General features: G+C 22.2%; 6 protein-coding genes across 6 annotated transcripts; 2 read left to right on the forward strand and 4 right to left on the reverse strand. All coding sequences in view use genetic code 6, as the record gives it.

Moving 5' to 3' along the window:
- Positions 1-16: 16 nt before the first annotated feature.
- TTHERM_000149759 (transmembrane protein, putative) lies at positions 17-673 on the reverse strand (the record flags this gene model as incomplete). Its single annotated transcript, XM_012798971.1, has 2 exons — positions 17-483; positions 538-673. The coding sequence occupies 2 exons, from the start codon at positions 671-673 to the stop codon at positions 17-19; spliced, it is 603 nt and encodes a 200-aa protein (XP_012654425.1).
- A 556-nt stretch (positions 674-1,229) lies between these two features.
- Positions 1,230-4,535, forward strand: TTHERM_00149760 (PX-SNX-like domain protein; the record flags this gene model as incomplete). Its single annotated transcript, XM_001021611.2, has 8 exons — positions 1,230-1,392; positions 1,541-1,584; positions 1,662-3,398; positions 3,461-3,682; positions 3,748-3,940; positions 4,002-4,069; positions 4,128-4,271; positions 4,437-4,535. Exons 1-8 carry the CDS (start codon positions 1,287-1,289, stop codon positions 4,533-4,535), a joined length of 2,613 nt encoding a protein of 870 aa, XP_001021611.2. The 5' UTR covers positions 1,230-1,286.
- Positions 4,536-5,765: 1,230 nt separating this feature from the next.
- On the reverse strand, positions 5,766-8,291 carry TTHERM_00149798 (40S ribosomal protein S6; the record flags this gene model as incomplete). Its single annotated transcript, XM_001470892.2, has 5 exons — positions 5,766-6,062; positions 6,122-6,339; positions 7,351-7,646; positions 8,099-8,163; positions 8,286-8,291. 5 exons carry the CDS (start codon positions 8,289-8,291, stop codon positions 5,766-5,768), a joined length of 882 nt encoding a protein of 293 aa, XP_001470942.1.
- A 1,120-nt stretch (positions 8,292-9,411) lies between these two features.
- On the reverse strand, positions 9,412-11,904 carry TTHERM_00149799 (protein kinase; the record flags this gene model as incomplete). The annotated part of the gene is made up of 1 exon (XM_001470893.2): positions 9,412-11,904. The coding sequence occupies one exon, from the start codon at positions 11,902-11,904 to the stop codon at positions 9,412-9,414; it is 2,493 nt and encodes an 830-aa protein (XP_001470943.2).
- Positions 11,905-15,207: 3,303 nt separating this feature from the next.
- Positions 15,208-17,300, forward strand: TTHERM_00149800 (hypothetical protein; the record flags this gene model as incomplete). Its single annotated transcript, XM_001021615.2, has 5 exons — positions 15,208-15,325; positions 15,410-15,478; positions 15,560-15,951; positions 16,006-16,296; positions 16,350-17,300. 5 exons carry the CDS (start codon positions 15,208-15,210, stop codon positions 17,298-17,300), a joined length of 1,821 nt encoding a protein of 606 aa, XP_001021615.2.
- An 888-nt stretch (positions 17,301-18,188) lies between these two features.
- TTHERM_00149810 (papain family cysteine protease) lies at positions 18,189-19,598 on the reverse strand (the record flags this gene model as incomplete). Its single annotated transcript, XM_001021616.3, has 3 exons — positions 18,189-18,743; positions 18,796-19,076; positions 19,253-19,598. 3 exons carry the CDS (start codon positions 19,596-19,598, stop codon positions 18,189-18,191), a joined length of 1,182 nt encoding a protein of 393 aa, XP_001021616.1.
- Between the last annotated feature and the right edge of the window lie 581 nt (positions 19,599-20,179).

Below are 20,179 nucleotides of genomic sequence, written 5' to 3' on the forward strand. Positions count from 1 at the left end.
TAATTAACAATTTTTTTCATAATATTGAAAAAGTTTTTGATAAATATTTTTTTAGACTGAGTATCTTTAAATTATTTACAAAATATTTGTTTTAAGAATGTTCTAAAATAATCAAGAATATTATTGTTAAACTAATATCCTTATTAAATTATTTGAATATTTTTTATAAATATATATATTACATAATAATTATATAACTATTGAATAATTACATTATTTATTTCTAAAATTTTTGATTTATAATTAATAATTTTAAATAAAGATATTATTTTATAATAATAATTAGAATAAAATAAATATTTAAATAAGTTCGTTTCTTGAACAAGTAAAATATAGCTTTATGAATTTAATTTAACACAACTTAATACATAGCTATTAAAATATTTGTAATGAGTTAGTCAATCTAAATAACTCTTTAAAAATTCTCTTCAGAAATTGAGTTAAATAAATTTATTGATTTCTTAAAAAAATAGAACTCATAGCCTATTATCAATAATAATGTTTAAATTTATTAATTTAGAACTCATAATTTCTTACATTTTTATTATTTGAATAATGCTGATTCTATTTTATTTAATATTCTTGTTTTTAAATTTATTTCTTTTTTTATTTGTTCTATTAAATTCTTTTAAGTATGAATTTAAATTTGAAGTTTTTAGGGATATATACCCATCCTTTGATAAATTTATATATATATATAGAGTTAGTTTAAAATTTATATTTTATATTTTTAGAAAAAAGACAGATTTTATGAACTCAATAAACTTTTAATATGCTTCAACTATTATTAAATATTTTAAAAGTATTGACATTTAGTAGAAAATCGAATATAAATTTTATTTTACATAAAATTCTTTTCAGCTTACTAACAATTATTTGTGTTTATTTTACTTGTTTGTCTTAGAAATTTTAAATTTAATATGGGTTTTTATGTATGTCATAAAGACAAATTGAGAATATATGAGTTGAATATTTTTATTGTTTTACTTTTAACTAAAAACAGAAATAATGAATTAATTAGAGAAGTAGAAGGTACTACTACTATTAAGAATGAAGTTGTAATATAGATCTATAAGGGGAAAGATTTTGTATTTTGAATTTATTTCCGTAGAAAAAAATCTAATGAAAATAAATAAATAAAAAAGCATTCAGTCGATGAAGTACTCTATTAAATTATTAATTAATTATATGATGATTTTTACAAATTACTTTAAATAGAAATATTTATCAAAAAAAAATTTGATAAAAATACACACACAAATAGAACTAATAAAAAGCAAACAGAAATGTCAACTTCAACAGAAAGAAAATAAAACTATTTATATGATGAAATTATAGGTCAAGGATTCGATGCAGAAGTGTTTATGAACTATATGGCAGAAGCAAAAGAAGGTGATTTCCTACATTTATTTTTTAGCATTAAATAAATAGTCATTTGGAAATTATTTTCTAAATGAAATAGAAGTACAAAAATAAATAAAGATTTAATGCTAATTTCTTTATTGAAATATTTAACACTTTTAAATTATGATTATATTAGATGGTACAAATATTGAGAGATGGACAATGGCCGAATTAGTCAATGTAAGATTTTTTACATTTCATAGATTTTATTTATGCCTTAATAAATTAAATTTATTGATTTAAAATTATTTTTAAAGATAGTAAGTGAATTCAAGGATAAGTATTCTAACTCATAGCTTTAGCAAGAAAATAACAATGCAAATGATTATAATAGTTAAGTTCATTAGCCATAATAGAATTATGATACCAATAATCCTTACGGATATGATAATTAATACAGCGCTGCTGCATCTACTATAAATCATGAGAAGCCTTAAGTACATGAGGAACCACAATTTGAGAAAAAACAAAGTGATAATAAATAAACTGATTTGAAATTTGGAGGATTTTAATAAGATTTTAATTAGTAAAGTCTTAATTAATAAAATATTTAATAATAGAGTTCAGTAAACATGTAGACATCTTAAAATTATAGTTTTCAGCAAAGTTAGGTTTAAGCAAAATAAAATTAATAAGAAGCAGCAATCAAGCCTAATACCGGATCCTAAAATATTAAGAATAATGAAATTAATTAATAACCTTAATAGCCTTTAAATGATATGAACGCGAGCAAAAATAAACCTTAATTTTCTGAAACAATACAATTTGACCCTGGTTTGAGCAGCTTGATTAAAGCCTCTGATCCATTTTAAAATTTTAATAGCTCATAAAAAAGCAATATGCCAACCCAAAATTTTGAAAACAGTCATATCTGGAGTAATCCCTTAGGAAACAATATCCAAAGTAGCAATAATAATTGGACTGCAACATCTTAGTCAGATCCATTTGCAATGATTAGTACAGGGAAAACTTAAGATCCTTTTGCTATGGTTAATTAAGGAAATAATTAAGATCCTTTTGCTATGTTCCAATCAACAACTAATACAGTAAGTTCATAAAACTAATCTGATAAAAATGATCCATTCAGTAGTTTTTATTAACCTCAAACAGCATAAAAATAGTAATAATAGCCATAAAAAATACCTTCATAACCCCCAGCACCTGTTCACTAAAATCCTTAAACACAAAAAACAAATGATATTGATATAGAAGATTTTTTATTTGGTGGAATAGGTAGTAATAATAAAGCACAAAAACCAAATCCACAAATAAATGTTTAAACAGCTGTAGCTGCTCCAGTAGTTGCAGCAGTAGGAGTCAAAGCTATAAATAATAATATTAGTAATAATAATAGCAATATTCAATAGGTTTAGGATTAGTCTAAAAATAAGTAAGCTGCTTAATAAGTTAGTTCTGCTGCATAGAAATAACCTTAAAAATAAACAAATTAAAATCAAGATTTAACTTCTCAAATAAAAGAACCTGTACCAAACAGCAATAAGAATAGTGAAGAAAAATACAAAACAGAAAAAGCATGTAAAAAGAGCGTTTAAACAGTTGTTGGTGTAAAGCCTGAAGTCGTAGTTTCGATAGTAGAGCATGAAATAGTTCAAGGATCTTTGTTCAGTATTGGAGGAAGTAATTTAGCTATCTATCATGTTAAGACAATGCCTTTTAACTGGACAGTTAAAAGAAAATAAAATGATTTCATTTGGCTTAGAAATATTCTAATAAAAATGTATCCAGGTATACCTATTCCTCCACTTCCTGGAAAGACAATGAAGTCCCTCGATGATAAGCTTGTCTAAAGGAGAAAAGGATATTTTGAAAGTTTCCTATATGAGATTTTATCTTAGCCTGATCTTAAGTCTTCTAAATTTATAACAGATTTCCTTTCCATAGGCGATGATAAAATATTTAAACAGAGAATAAAAGAAACAGAAAAATGCAATCGTCCTAAAAATTTAAACGAAATAGAAACAACTTCAGGAAAAGTATAAAAAAATTTTTTTAAATATATTTTTAAAAAATCATTTTTTTTTTGGAAATATTTTAGATCTATTTAAACAAAAATCCTGAGTGCAACAATCATTCTTAAATAATATCAGAATACTTTACTGAAAATGATTAGTGCTATGAAAAGTTGAAAAAACTCTCCAAATAGTTAATGGATGCTTATGGTCATGTAGGAGGTATTCTACATTAAATGGGTGATACTTTTGCTCAGCTTCACACAAATGTTGTAACATACGATTAAAAAGCTATGCAATCTTCTTAGGTAATTTATTTAGCATTTTTATTTTTTTGTTTAAAATTTATTAACTAACTTCATCTAAAATAAAGATTAAGGAATTAGAAGAAACATACAAAATAATGAATAATATGTGTGTAATGCAAGCGAATTCCTTTTCAGATCAAATTAAAATTTTCTAAAATCACTTTTATAATTTCTTCAAATTCCACAAAGACAATCTCACAGGATTAAAAGAAGTTGTAAAGACAAGAAATGAGTTGAACTAAATCCTTGCTAAAAAAGGTAGATTTATTATAGAGATTGATGAGCTTTTTGTTTACATATATTATCAAATATAAAATAGATTCAAATGAAAGTAGTTTTTCAAATATCTTTAGATCATCAAAGGAGGCAGTTTACCATCCCTCAAAAGTGAACAAAAATTTTAAACAAATATTTAAACTCAAAAAATAATATATTATCAAAAAAGATATTGAAAGAATTGGATGAGTAAGTAGGCTACTATAATGAGATGATGCTGCTTGGAACTCGAAAAATATTACATAATCGTGCTAATACTTATTCAAAGCATTTTATGACGTACTGCAATTTACAAAAATCTATTGTTGCAGAAGTATTTTTTTATTTATATTTCTTCTTTTTATTTAAATTTTTATCGTTAAATTTTATTTAGATATTAATAAACAAATATTTTACTATTTTTATTTTCAATTCATGCTTATTTTTAATATTTTGTTATGATGTTTTTATAATAATCTATAACATAAATTTAACTTAGATGGGCACTGTTTGGCAGGATATTTCAGATCATTTTAATAATGTTTTGAAAAATGAAATTGGAAAGAAGAAAATAGAAATAATGAAAAAAGTAAATTGAAATTATTAAGTGGCAGTTAATAATCTCAATTTTTATTTATTATAATATATCCAAAAGAAAAATTATTAAAATAATATTTTATATATTCTTGAGTATATATATACATTCTTCATTTTACATATTTCTTTGTTGTAAAATTATATCTATTTATTTTATTATTTGATTAATCCTTTTAAATCCAAGACATATTTGTTTCAGTAGAGAGTTTTAAATACCATTTTAGAATGGTCTTCACTTAAAAAACTGTTTCATATACTTGATATTTCTATCGCGCTGGTTCTGGATTAAAAAACTATTCAGCAAAACTCTACTACTTTTAAAATAGTCTGATAGCATTTTCTTTTTTACTATTGTTAAAAGATTAATTAATATCTTTTCTTTTAATTAATAACTATATTTTTTTTTTACGCTAATTTTCATAAATTAAGAAATATTAATAATATTGTTAGTTATTTTCAATAAAAAATTTAACGAACTTAATTTATAAAACCTCTCAACCTAAACAAGAACCACAAAATTTAATTAAAATTTATTTACTTTTGAAAAATTTATTAAACTTCATACATAATAGAATTAATATTAAATTGATTTTTAAAAAAATTATTTTAATTAATTTTTTTTTAATAAATAAAAAAATATAAATTTTATTTTAAATTCTCCTTGGTAATTGGGATATTTATTTTTAATATTTTATTTCAAATAATGTTGAGAATTATAATAAAGAATTAAGATTTTATAAAGATACAAAATTGTTGGATATTTTTGAAGGCAAAATAGTAAAAACTGAGAAAAATCAGCTTATCGCTGTATAATGCGAGCTTTGATTGATTTTTTGGGTAATATTTATTGATAGAAATTTTTTTTAGCTTTCTTTTTTATAGTTTGCAAGAAATTTGTAATTTTAATTTTTTCATGAATCAATAATAATATAAATTTTATACTTTTTATTTATATTTCGATTATTTGTTTGTTTGTTAAATAAGTTGAGATTGAAAGTCTCAACTTGATATATGATTTATATAATTTTAAGAACAAGACATAAATATAAGAATGAAGTATCTCGAGAATGTTGCAATATGTTAGATTTGTTAGTTTAAATAAAAAATTAACAAGTATGAAACAAAAAAACATATTTTATATATTTTCGAAATAATATTATGTTCACATTGTTTAAATATTTACTTTTTACTAATTGTTCGGTATAGTACTTATTTATAAAAGTTATCAAAATCACTTTTTGGTAGTTTTTTTAGCATCCTTAACAGCGGGAGCAGGGGTAGTAGTCTTAGCAGCTTGGGTCTTAGGGGCAACCTTGGTAGCAGCAGGGGTGGCCTTGGTAGCAGCAGGGGTGGTCTTAGCAGCCTTAGGATCAACCTTCTTAGGGGCTTCAACCTTCTTGGGAGCTTCAACAACGGGAGCGCTGGCAGCGTGAGCCTTAGCAGCTCTTTGCTTCTTCCATTCACTTAAGAACTTTTCGTATTCTTCCTTAGCAGCGTTAGTCTTAACGTATCTTTGGGTCTTTTCAGCCTATTATTAAGAATATTAAGTTAATTTAAATTAACTAGATAGATGTTTGTAAGTTTTACCTTGTAAACCTTCTTTCTGAGGATTCTTTCAGGGGTAATAAGTCTTTGGATCTTGGGGCATTTTGTTCTATCCTTACCCTTGGCAGTCTTGAAGGTTCTTCTGATGACGGACTTCTTGATGAGAATGGGATCATCTTCCTTCTTCAAGCCGAACAACTTCTTGATGTTGTTAGCTCTCTTGGGACCAAGCTTTCTGGGTAAAGTAACAGTGGTAAGACCTAAATTAGATAAAATAAGTTAATTTTAATTTTTTTATAGAGAGAAAGAAATTTATAAAAATCAATGAATTAATTGTCTTGGATATTAAATTTAATTGTGAGTATGTGACTGAATGAGTCTCTTTAATGATAATTTTTGAGTAAGTTAGCATCTTACTGTGCAATTTAATCAAATCATAGTATAGATCACTAAATTATTTTTAAGTTTTAGTTACTTATCCAGTATAATTAATAGCAAGCTATACATATTTAAGCTAATTCATTTAATCTTTTGTATATTTTAGTGCAAACATTAATTAATTTACATTAAATATCTAAATTTACTTAAAATAAGCATTTAGAATATTATTGTAATTATGTTGATTGTTTGATTTAAGATACCTCCAGCTGTCTATTTATCTAGCTGTAAATAGAATAAATGCATTTATTTATTAATTAGCTCTTATAAAACAGAAGTATTTGAAACAGAAAATTAATTAATTTATTGATCATATTGATTGGTTAATTATACAAATGAATGATTTCTAAACTTTGAGGGAAACTAAATACTTTTGCTATCTTTAATTTTGAGAGCTATTAATTGGTTAATAGATTGATTTATTTATTTAGATTATTGCTTTCACTCTAAGCTAATTTTGTCCTTAGTTTTGATACTAATTAATATTTGAAACCTATAGTGGATAGATAGTTAGATAGATATCTTACTATTCATTTTCAAGCAAAGAATTGACAAAAAAAATAGATATTTGAACTTTTGACTTATTTTGAGTTAATAATAATATATTATCTATTCGTTTTTACTTTAAAAAGTATTATCCTACCTACCTATCTACTATTTCTCTAATATTTCAATTAAAATCATAGTTTTCTTCAAAAAGAACTAAATCTACTAAAGAAACTGAGAAAATGCTTAAATTGACTATCATAGAAAAGACATTCACAATTACATCAATCAATTAAATAAATATATCCAAGAGCAATAAAACATCTATATTTTATAATTTTATTTACCGTCGATTTCAGCAACACCCTTCTTGACGATTTGAAGAGCAAGAACTCTCATATCGGGACCAACGATGCAACCTCTGACAGACTTTCTCTTTCTGAAACCAGATCTTCTGCTGGTGAAGCAAGAGTGACCTTCACTGAGAAGGAGTCTAACTCTACCTCTGACCATGACACCTTGCTTCATGGGGAAACCGTCCTTATCGTTACCACCAGCAATCTTGAAGACGTATCCCTTGAATTCGTCACCCAAGGTATCACCTTCGACTTCTTGACCCATCTTCTTGTCCATGAAGATGTTGCTATATATAAAAGAAAAATTGTTAGTTATTCTTAAAATATAATTAGAGTGTTTCAGAATATAATTTATATCCGAATGAAATCAAAATAGCTTCATCATCATCATTATATTTCAATATCTTTGTTGGTAGGAAAATGATAGAATTTAGCGTTATTCAAAATCTCAGCTTCCTATTTGGCATCAAAATTCAAATACTGCTCAAAATTAATATTCTTCCCTCTAAAAATTGTTAGCTAAAATTATGCTGAGAAAACCTATTAAAAATAAATTCTACTGATACAGACTTTCCTCAAAATCATTTTTTACCACTTTAATTCTTTTAGAATTCTAAATATTCGCTAAAACCATTTTCCTTTTTTTAGTGTGTTTCTTGCAAAAAATATTGCTGAAGGAATGTGAGATAAATGATGATGATGAAAACAAACAATTGATTAATTATGATAATATCTTTACCATTTCTTGTCGTCGTCGATTTCGATGCACTTTTGAGCACCAGTGAGAGGATAACTAATGTTGAACTATTTTTTAATAAAATAGAATATGTTAAAACAGATAGGATTTTGGATTATAATATATTTTTGTTATTCTATTATTAGAATTATATTATAAATTCTGCTTCAAAACAAAGAAAAAAAATTACTTTCATTTCTGCTTTATATGTATATCTTGACTTTCTATTTTTAATTTCTTTATTAATTTTCTTTAATCTTTTCTCTGTTTTTATCCTTCCTTTAGTATTGACCTAGTTTTAATTTTCTCCCAATTCATGATTAATTAGATCTCTCCCCACAATATTGAATTAAAAATATATCTTTTTATCTTTTCTTGTTTTTATTCTTCTTTTTCAAAATTAGTCCTTTTCATTCATTTTTTGTTATCCACTTTATTCTTCTCTCATTCATTTTATTATTTCTTCATTTATTCATATCAATCATTTCATTTTCTATTTATTTATCTCATTCACAGCTTCATATATTTTGATTGATTAATTGATTGATTGTATATATATTAAACATATTTATATGCAAAGGCATGCAATAAGTCAGTCACTTGAGTTGATTATTTTTTGAGCTACTTGCTTGCTTATATTAATGCAAGCTTTGCAACCTATCTTTTTATTTTTTATTTATCTTTATTCCAATAATTTGTTTAAATAAATTATTTTGTAAATACTTGTTTGGAAAAGCAAAAACAGATGTACATTATTAAATAAAAACAAAGCAATAAATAAATAATTAAGTAAAATAAATTTTAAAATTATTTTTTCACTTTTAAAATAATTTTTATTTTTTGAAATTACGAATAGTTAAAATAAGGTCTAGTCTTATTAATTAAATTTATTTTATTAATATTATAGTTTCATTCAATTCTTTAAAATTTCTTTTATTATTTCAAATATAAATTAAAAATTATAAATATTTCTCATACAAACATTTTTTTATTTTAATTTTAAATTTTTCATTATTATTATTAAATATCTTAATAAATTAATAGATAATATAAAAGTGTTAGATTTAGTTTGTTAAATTAATAAAATAATCTTTAAATGCCTAGATTTCAATTTCAAAAAAATTAATACTGAAAAATTAAAAAATTTAATGTTTTACAAATTTTATAAGCAAATTTTTGCTTTTTAATATATAAATAAAAGATTTAAAATATTTTATCATAGCCTTAATTAAATAACTATATTAAAAATAATATAAAAAGGTCAAGAATTAATACAAAAAAAAATATAAATTTACTAAAAAATCTTAAAAATAATTTCATTAGAATTATGCTGTTTTAGATTTATATTATGGGAATTATTAGAAATGAAATTTGTTTTATTATTCAGTAATTGATTATTACTAATTAATATTATTGAATAACTAACTTGGCTGTAATTATGGTTAAATGTTTTACTAATATTAAGTTTATTATTATACTATAAAAGGTTATTGCTAGATATTCTAAATTTACTAACCACTGTTTTATTAAACTTACATAGGTTATATTGGTTATGTTTATTAATTTTTAGTTGTTAAATTGTTCAAATTTTATTCTTAGATTTAATAGTTTTTAGGTAATTAAAGCTAAAGATATTTTTCATTTTATTTAATTTCTTTTCTTTAGCCATTAATATCTTAGTTAATATTTTGTATGGGGTATTGTTATATATTTTGTGCGGTTTATTAATGAGTTTGATTTTAGTTTGGTTGGTTAATGGATAGATTGTTCATTTCTTTTTAAATTTATATTAATTCATTCTTATCCATGCCTTATAATGTTTTTGCTCTGTTTGTATTAGGAATTTGATTAATTTATTACTATTATTATTATTGTTAATACTAATAATTTTAATTATTTAGCTAAATATTTTTTTTTTCATCAGCATTTATTAGTTATTTAGGGATGAATAAGCTTCTTCTATTATTTGAAAGATTTTGTTGTTGTTAATAATTTTCATTTTAATTTATTATATTATTATTTTCATACTGTTGAGCGTTGTTAATATTATTTGAATAATAATTTTATTAAAAGTAGATAGGTTAGCCTCCTTTTAAATCAATAGCTTTCTATTAAGGAAATTAATTATTATTATTTGAAGAATAATTTTATTAGTTTTACATTAAGAAATTTTCATTTGATTATCTTTAAGCCGAATCAAAATTTTACTATGGAAATTTGTCATTATTATTAGTAAAATAATTTTGTTATGTTTGCTGCTGCTAACAATTTACAATTGGATTTTTTTGATTTTAAAATTATTGTGGGATATGATTAAAATCTTAAGAATACTTTGGAGTTTAGCCAAATATATCATCACCTTAAAGTGTATTAAATCTTTTTTTTAATTTATTTTCATTTGGCTAAATACCTATAACATTCTAAGCAGATTATTAGTTTTAAATTAAGAAATTTTCATTTGATTATCTTTAAGCTGAATCAAAATTTTACTATGGAAATTTGTCATTATTATTTGTAAAATTGTTTTGTTATGCTTGCTGCTAAAAATTTGCAATTGAATTATATTAATTTGAAATTTATTGTGGGATCAGATTACAATCTTATAAATAATTTTGTTAGCCTTTCTAATAATGAGAAGAAATAGAATTTCTTTATAAGTCTTCTTATTTTGGAATACAATTATTATTTGGCTAAGGATTTAACTATACTTGCTATTAGTTATGATTATTATGTGCATATCCTTAGATGTTCATATTCTGCTATTGGGGTATTTTTTTTGTGTTAGGCAATTAAAGATTTTTATTAAATTATTCCATGTTATAATTTGTATTGGCTCTATTAGGTGGATTTTCATATGAACTATTATCATCCTCTGGTGGTTAAGGAGTGACGCCAAATACAGCTTATTAATTTTATTCAAATCTATTTTTTTATAAAATATTTTCTTTTTACAATATATCTATAACTTTCTGAACAGATGGAATAAGATCTTCTAAGGTAATTCTATCACATTCTTAATATGCCATCATTTTGTAAATTAGATCTTTAATTTCTTAGATAACAACAGGACTATCATCAAAATTGATTACAGATTATATGGGCATTTTTTAAAGCTATTTGATAAATTTCAATAATTGCATATAACTAGAAATCTTATTTGGATATTTTTTGTAAATCATTTTATAAAGAACAACTCCTAAGCTATAAATATCAGCTTTATAACTGTAGCTAATTTCTTAAAATACCTAAGGAGAAGAATAGACAGGAGTACCTTTATTTAGTGTATGTTCATTTTGTATAGTATTATCACGGGTGACCTTAGCTAACCCAAAATCTGCTATCTTAGGGATTCCATTCTTCATAAGAATATTTTCATGTTTAATATCTCGATGGATTACATTATTTGCCTTTAATAATTTATATCCTTCAAGTATTTTCTTAAATAATTACATAATGTCTAAAATACTTAAATTATTTTTTTTGCAATAATCATCAAGCGTACCTTGCTCACAATATTCGCTAACGATATATACTTAACTAGTATTTTTAAAAGCAAGATATGCTTCTACTATGTTTTCTCCTTCAATTTAAGTAATTATTTAAATTTCTCTAGTAATATCTATGAGATCTTTTTGATTATTATCCAGAATTTTGGTAGCAGATATTTTTGGGGAACTTGATTCATTTTCGTAATAATCAGATAAATAAACTTTACCATAAGCACCTGCACCTATCAATTTTTTTAGATATATCTTGATTCTTTGTTATCCAACTTAAATAATTTGGTTTTCGTCTTCTCCAGATATCATTCTAACTTGTTTTTTTCTTCAATTTTTTGTTTTAATGTATGTTTGTTTTTATTATATATTATTGATTAATCGCATTTTAAATTCACCCCTCTATAAAAAACAGCTTAAATATTCTAATAAGATAGAGATTGATAATAGATATTTAACTTATATTTTCCATAAAATAATAAATTAATTGAAATAAATACTATTCTCCCCTAAATTTAAAAGATTATTCTAAATTATAAAAAAGATCAATCAATATTATATTTTTTAAATCTTTTCAATTAATATCTAATGAAAACAATAAAAGCATTTTATGAATTATGATTAAGTGTTTTTAATTATACTATATTTCAAAAGTAATACTTCAAAAAAAAATAATAATAATTTATTTATAAACCATCTTAAGCAAAATGTTCATTTTAAATTGTGTTAACAAATAAAATTTGAATAACAATTTTTAAGTAGAAAATTGTTGTGAGCATTTAGATTCTTCTTTTTAAAATAAAAAAAATAATTTTCTGTTTGCTTCTTAACTTAACTAAATTAAAATGAAAGAAATATAAAAAATACTGCACTAATGAGAAAATATGCAATTCTAAGGAAATGAAAAACTAAATAAAACTTCTAACTATTAATATCAAAGAAATAATTAATTTTTTTCAGGAAGTAGGGTGAAAACTTAAAAAAAGAAGGAAATCTTTTAATTATCTATTTTTATTAAGATAATCAAACTTTGTAAGATATAATTTAATTAAATTATTTATATTTATCTATCTTTTAGAAGGATTAATCCATGTACTTGAAGATGAATCTATTTGTAAATAATATGTAAATATAAAAAAATTATTAAAATTATTATCAAAAAAAAATTAAAGTAATTAATTAATTTATTATTTGATTTTTAAAATAAAAAAATAATTTAATTATTTTATTTTATAAAAAATAAATAACTCTTTATTTTTGAATTTTCTTTAAAAAATTATGAAAGGAATAAAAATAAAATTCTATCTAAATTTTAAAGAAAAAGCACATTTAATTTTTTATAAAATAAATTATTAATTTACTTTTTGATAGATTAATTGATATAGAGAAAAATAAATAATCATTTTATAGTTTCTAAAAGTATTATTTAATCATAATAAATTAGGCAATTGCTTATAATAAGTAAATAGATAAATAATTAAGATAAGATTCTGTAGCCAATAAATTTGCATATCTAATTAATTAATTAATTAATTGATTGATTTATTTTTACTGTTAAATTTTATTTCTTAAAAAGCAATTTTTAATATATTCCAATCCTGTTTGTTTGAATATTAATAATTAATTTCTAAATAATCAATTAAATTAAAGAAGAAATGAAAATGAATAAATTCAAGTTTTTAATTCCACACTTTAAAACAAATATCCAATCAAAACTTATAGATGGCGAAGGAAAATATTATCCTTAATCTATTTTAGGAGTCAAGGCGCAAGAATTAAAACTCTTAGTATTGCATAATGAGTTATTTTACAAAGATAAACATTATGCTATTGACCCTATAATAAGTAAGCATGGATTGAATCAGATCATATAATTTTTGAAATCGAAAACCGCTACAAAACATTTTAATTTCTACTTTATAACTTCATTTTACATTTAAGTGAAGAGAAAGATGGATTAATTCGAATTATTAAATTATTAAAAATTATTCTTTCTTAAGAAATAATTTCATAAAAATATGAAAACAAAACACACTATTTAACGGCAATAATATTACAATCTTTTTCATAAGTGATCATTTTTCAAAATTAACTTACCTTTATTAATATATTTACTCTCTATCTTTGGAATCAACGAGCTGGAAAATCGAATCTTTAAATAAACTAACTTACTCTCTTTTTCTATGTATTATAAATCTTAAAAATATACTCTAACATAAAATAAACGAATAGAATATTAAAAAAAAAATCATTAATTTATATAAAGAAAACAATAATAAAAAGTAAAAATTACAAGTATTAAAAATCAAATACACATAATTTATCTATATGATAAAGAAAATAGAAATCTAGCATCTATAATATATAATAAAATACCTTATTTTGTTTACATACATTTTTAAAAACTCTTTATTTCAGTTAAAAAAAATAATATTTTTATAAAATTCGAATAAAAAAATTTTATTTAAAATGTAATATCTTTTAGTTTATTTTTTTTATCTTTAAAAAAATTGATTCATCTTTTGAAAAATTTAAGTGGAATACAATATAATAGCAAAAAAATATATCTTTCCTTTTTTCTGCCAATAATTAATGAGATTTATAGATTTACAAATTAAATAATTAATAATATTTATATTAACAAAAAAATATTAGTCGATCCCTTTATAATTTTAGAGATATAAAAAATAATAACTATAAAATATATCATAACTTAGTTTTGATAACAATTAAGTCATTAATAGATTAAGTAAATAACGTTAATATCTTTTACTTAAAAATGTTAGTAAATATATTATATTATATTTTATGAATATTTTTTTAATTGAATAATAGTAATTTATATTCAATCACATTTGTTTTGTCATTGCCTCTTTAAATTTGATTAGTATAAATTTATTAACATATTTTAAATATAAATGTTTTCTTATTTATTATTTAATTAATTTGCTTTAAATAATCCTTTAAGATATTGATTATTATTTTTTCTATTTAGAAATAAAATAACTTGATTTAACGTAAATTTTTTATTATCTTAAAAATAAATAGAAGACACAAATATTGCTTCTGAAATTTCATAAATATTTTATAATTTAAAGAGAATTTGATCAAAATATTAGCAATAAAATAATATACAATGAGGGTTTTTAAAATAAATGCTTTAAAAAAACTTCAAAATGAATTAATTACTTTTATGGATGATAGCCATTTAAAAATTTCAATATCTTATTTTTTCAATCTACCTCTATTAATCTATTACCAAAAAAAAAGAATTTCAGTTATTTTAAAATAATCATAAATATAAATTTATTATAATTTGAAATGATTGATTACTGATATATTAATTTCTTCAAATAAATAATTACCCCGTTTTATTTAATTTAGTTATATACTCATGCATTCACGCTTTTAACTTTCAAGTGTATTGTTTTTCTAACAAGTAAAGGTATCATTTAATTGATTTATTAAATAACAGATAAAAAATACTAAAACTCTACATGTTAATACCAAAATAATTGCTTGTAAAAGCTATATGAAAATTAATTATAATAATATAATATATAATTATATTTCTAAACTTTTTCAATAAACTATTAAATTTTAGAAAAATAGAAAATGTCATTCTTAAAAATGAATTCTTTTCAAGTCAAAGTGAACTCACTGCCTGAAATTTCAGCTACTATGTTTACATCTTGCAAAAATACTGGAGCTAACCGCTATTAGAATATTAAATGTAATAAAGTGATCCTTTACTAAAATTGATTGTTAATTACTTACAAAGAAACTAAAGTTGATTATATATTTTTATTAAAAACAGAAAATAAAATGGATAACAAAAATATTGCTAAGATAACTGCAGAAAAATCGCCTAATATGGCTAATATGGGTAAATATTTAATACAAAAATTTATTCTTATATAAAAAATTAACAAATTAAATAATATAAAATGTTAAATTTAAAATTTAGGTTTAATAATAGAGCAGGTTAAGTAAAATAACTAAAATCAAAGTAGACTGAGAGGATTCAGTACTCCTAAAATATTAAAGGAATCTAAAAGTCCTATAAATTAAGAAAATAAGCCAAGCTTTCTAATTAGAAATGCCAGTTAATTAAATCAATAAAGAAAATTAAATAAAAATAACACAGTTAATTTCGGAGAATTTATTGAATCATTCACTGAATTAGTAGAAATCCAAAATCAAAAAAACCCAGTAGATGTAAGTTAATCATATTCTACATCTGATACAGGCACAAGTGACTCAGCGCTAAAATCTATTAGCCTTCAAAATTCTCAAATTAAACAATAATCTAAACCACTTTCGTTAGCTAGGCTTAAATCATTCAAAGATATCAACGATGTAATAAAAATAATTTTTAATTTAATCAAATAATTTATATTTTATTATTTATAGGCTCATGATAGACACCTTGAATAAAAATAGTTAATCATTTCTGAATTAAAAAGTCATAATGATAACTTATAATGCGACTTAAAAAGAAAGAATGAACTTATTTCTTCTCAAAATAAGCTTATTTAGAGTTTATAAGAAAATATAGCTACTTTAAAAGAGACTTTAAATCAAAAAGAAAACAATGTAACTTCTGTTGTAAAGCAATTCTAAAGCATTAAAAATGAAATGATAGAGTAAAGAAGGGATTCACCAGAATATTAAACTCTTTTGGATGAAAATACATTTTTAAAAGTAAAATTAAAGAGTAAAAATATATTTTAATCTTTATATTTTAAATAAAACAGTAATAGTTGAATAAGACATAACAAAATTTAAGATCTGCTGAGTAATTACATTAGAAATATCTAAATGATCTTACAAATATCAATAATTGGAGTGCTATTAATACCAACTAAAATATTACACCTGAATTTTTAAAAGACTTCTTAATTATTAAGATTGATGACTAAAAAAAGTAAAAGGAATAATTTTCTGAACTTTAGCTTGCTAGCTAGCAGTTTAATCATAAATTATAAATTCTTTAAGAAGATTTGGTTGCATAGTAGCAAGAAAAAAGAATCTTAAAAGCTACAATCGAAATGTTGGAAACAAAGATAGAAATACTTAAACAAGATGATGGATATTCAAAAACGTTTAAACATCTTACAGGAATTTCAATGGAATGTATAGAAAAAGATATTATTGCAGTTAAAAAATAAATTTAAGAAAGATAGTCTTTGAATGAAAATTAACTTTCTGAAAGCGATAGGATTTCTCTTTTTTCCTTAGATTATTTGAATGTTTAAGTAGATAACTTAAAGAATATATATAATTAAAATCAAAACCACATTAAATCTATTGAACAAAAGTTAAAAGATTAGCTAACCAATGTTGAAAAATATAAATTTATACAAGAATTAGAAGCTATTCAATATTCAGCAAAGGATCTTTTAAAATGTAATAGATGTAATTAATACCTCCACAAAGCTATCACTCATTAACCTTGTGGTCATAGCTTCTGTCAAGATTGCCATGAAGCGAGAAATTTAAAAATAGAACTTTGTGATATGATACCGTAAGATTAAAAGTAAAGTAAAATTAATGCTTGTTCAATATGCTGCCAAGATAAAAAACAAGACAAAAAAGGTATTAGTTTTAGTGTTTACAAAAACTAATAGATTGAGTAAATTACTATGTTTTTTAATATTTTGGTGAAATACAAAGATATGATTAAGCTATTAGTTTCTAAATTTTGAGGCAATCTGAATACTTTGACTTAACCATTAAACAATATGTCTATTAACAAAACACCTAAAATACTAATTAAAAGTGCAAACTTCTTTTTCGATAATTAATAACCAACAAAAATATAAATTAAATATAATATAAATTATTTTATAAACATCTTCAAATTATTTTGTCAAATACTTATTTACTTATACCAGTAATTGTATAATTATATAAAATCTCAAATCAAATTTCATACAAAATTTCATTTATCAGTTTTGATATTTAAATTATTTTCTTCCTTTAAAAAAATAATAATTTATTGATATTTTAATATTTATTTAAAATTTGTTAATAAATAATAAAATAAATTATGGAATTAAAAAAAATCTAATGGATTAATATTTCAGATATTTAGATATTTGAGATCAAAGTTGTTATTTCAAAAATTAAATCTTCACTAAAAATTTAATAATTATTTGTTCTTACAAAAACTGATTTTAAGAAGATAAATTTTAAACAATTAATTCTTTTTGTAAATGGGTTAAATATTTATCAATCCATTTTAAAAAATGGTTTTTTATTAGAAAAATTAAAAAATTTATTTCTAAAAAAGTTGAATTTTGTAAAATTTTAAAAAACTTATTTTTAAAGATTAATTTAATTAAAATCATCATATTTTTATTATTCTTAAATTAATTCTAACACATTTATAAGACAAATATATTAATAGTATATTTTGCTGCACCCTTTTTAAGTTTAATGAAATAACCACTTAATTTTTAAAATATTTATAATAGATAATTTAGAAATTAGTTTTTAAAAATTTTTTAATTTGTTACAGTTTTATTTTTTATTTTTCAAATTTGACATATAAATACTCTTTTTATTATCTATTATATTTTTAGATTAGGTTTTCATTTTTTGATATAAGGATAACTCATGTCGTTGTATAAACCACAAGTACCTTTATTATTACTCTCCTTTCTAACTTTAAAATGGCCTTCTTCTCCCCAGTGAGGTCCCCAAGAATTTCTAATTAAGAAATACTCAGAAGTATAGCCAACAATGACTACAGCATGATTAGCATCGTTTCTATCGATGCTACAAGGGAAATCATAAATACCGGAGCCATACATTTGCAAGCTTTTTGCATCAATAGCTGCAGTGACAGGGGCGTATTTCAAGGCAGTTTCTAAAGATTCAGCATTACTTTAAACATCGTAATAAGTGGATATTTTTACTCTTTTGCTTGTGTCATTGTAGTTGACTCCACATCCAGTTCTTTGGCGTTAAATATAAGGATATTCTTCTTCATAAGTTATTCCAAGATAAGCAGCATAAGAATAAACCTTTTATGGAATACCTCCTTTACATCCTTTATTTCTATCATCACAATCAACCAACTCTTAAGTAGAAAGAAGCTTATTGCTACCTAAAACAGCTTGCATAGCACTAGTAGTTGCAAATGTCTTTTTTATAATAAATTTTTTAATAAAAAAAATTTTTTTAAATAAATTTTACATAACAAGAACCACAAGCACCTTATTCTAATGGTTGATGCATTTTATTTCTCCAATCGATTTCCATGGGTCTATCAGAATCTGATGATTGACTGAATAAATATTTAAAAGCATCTACATACAAATCAATAATTTTTTTCCATAAAGGAATAGTATTATTGCTAATCAAATTAGTAGGTTCCTTAACATTAGAATAAGTACTTAAATCTTAGTTAGAAGCAGGCATTGATAAATATTATTTAGGAATTTCTTCTTCATAGGATAAATCAGATAAGTGCAATTCTATTTTTATATTAAAACATTAAAGATTTATTTACCTTTTTAGGTTTTCCTTTATAATTAATAAAAGAAATTTATTTGCAATTATCACTTTACTAAATTTTGTAAAGTAAATTTTCTATCTATTAAATCTAGGAATACTAGTTAATTATGGAAGAGTAATTTATTTTATTCTTTACCTTGGAATTCCTCAGAGCTTAAATGAGCAAATTGATTGAGTTTCATAGTAAAAGAATAGTGACCATCTATGAATTTTTTGTTATGCTCGCTAATCTTTAAAAGATTTTCCTTAAAGTTAGTTAATCTATAAGTCTCAGAGTATTCAGAATCTCCTAATAGAGTTTGTTTAGTCTATTAATGTTTGCTCTTCCATTATTCATAATGTTCTTTCAATTCAGCATGAGAAAGTTCCGATTATAAGATAAAAACTTCTCTGAGCTAGTCTTTTTTAGGGATAGCTAAAAGAGCAACTCCCGCTAGAGTTACAGTAATTATACCAATAGAAAGTAATGTTAATTTATTCATATTTTAAATTCAATTATACTTATATAATTTTTGTTTTGACTTCTTTTAGATTAATAATTTATTTATGAAAATTTCAAAATCCCATCAAACACAAATAGTTTATCATTATATCAGAAAAAAACCAAAGAATATTTATTTGATTGATTAAAAAGAATATTGAACATCAAATAGAGTGAGAAACAATATTTTTCTATTAATTTGCAAAGAGATATTAATTAAAATAGAAGTCTTCAATACAAAAATTTAATTTAGTGTTCCTGACTTAATTTATCATTTATTACAACCTTAATTTAGCAGAAAAGTTAAACCTATATTTGCTTGCTTACCTTTTTTTTAGAATCTAGAAACATCATTGATTTAAGATACTTTTATACTCACCTTATATAAAAAATAAAAGTTGAAGTAATTGACAAAATTAATTAATTTGACACATATTGCCAACTAGCAACTCTTTATTTATTTTTGTAAAAGAATAGTATCTAACAATTCCACTCTACCAAATCTGGCAAATAAAATTATTTTTATATCTTACAAAAGCTAGAAGGTAATTAACTATAATGAACTTTATAATTATAAATATA

The sequence above is a fragment of the Tetrahymena thermophila genome (assembly GCF_000189635.1).
Source record: "Tetrahymena thermophila SB210 genomic scaffold scf_8254545, whole genome shotgun sequence".
In the NCBI taxonomy this organism is placed as follows: Eukaryota; Ciliophora; class Oligohymenophorea; order Hymenostomatida; family Tetrahymenidae; genus Tetrahymena; species Tetrahymena thermophila.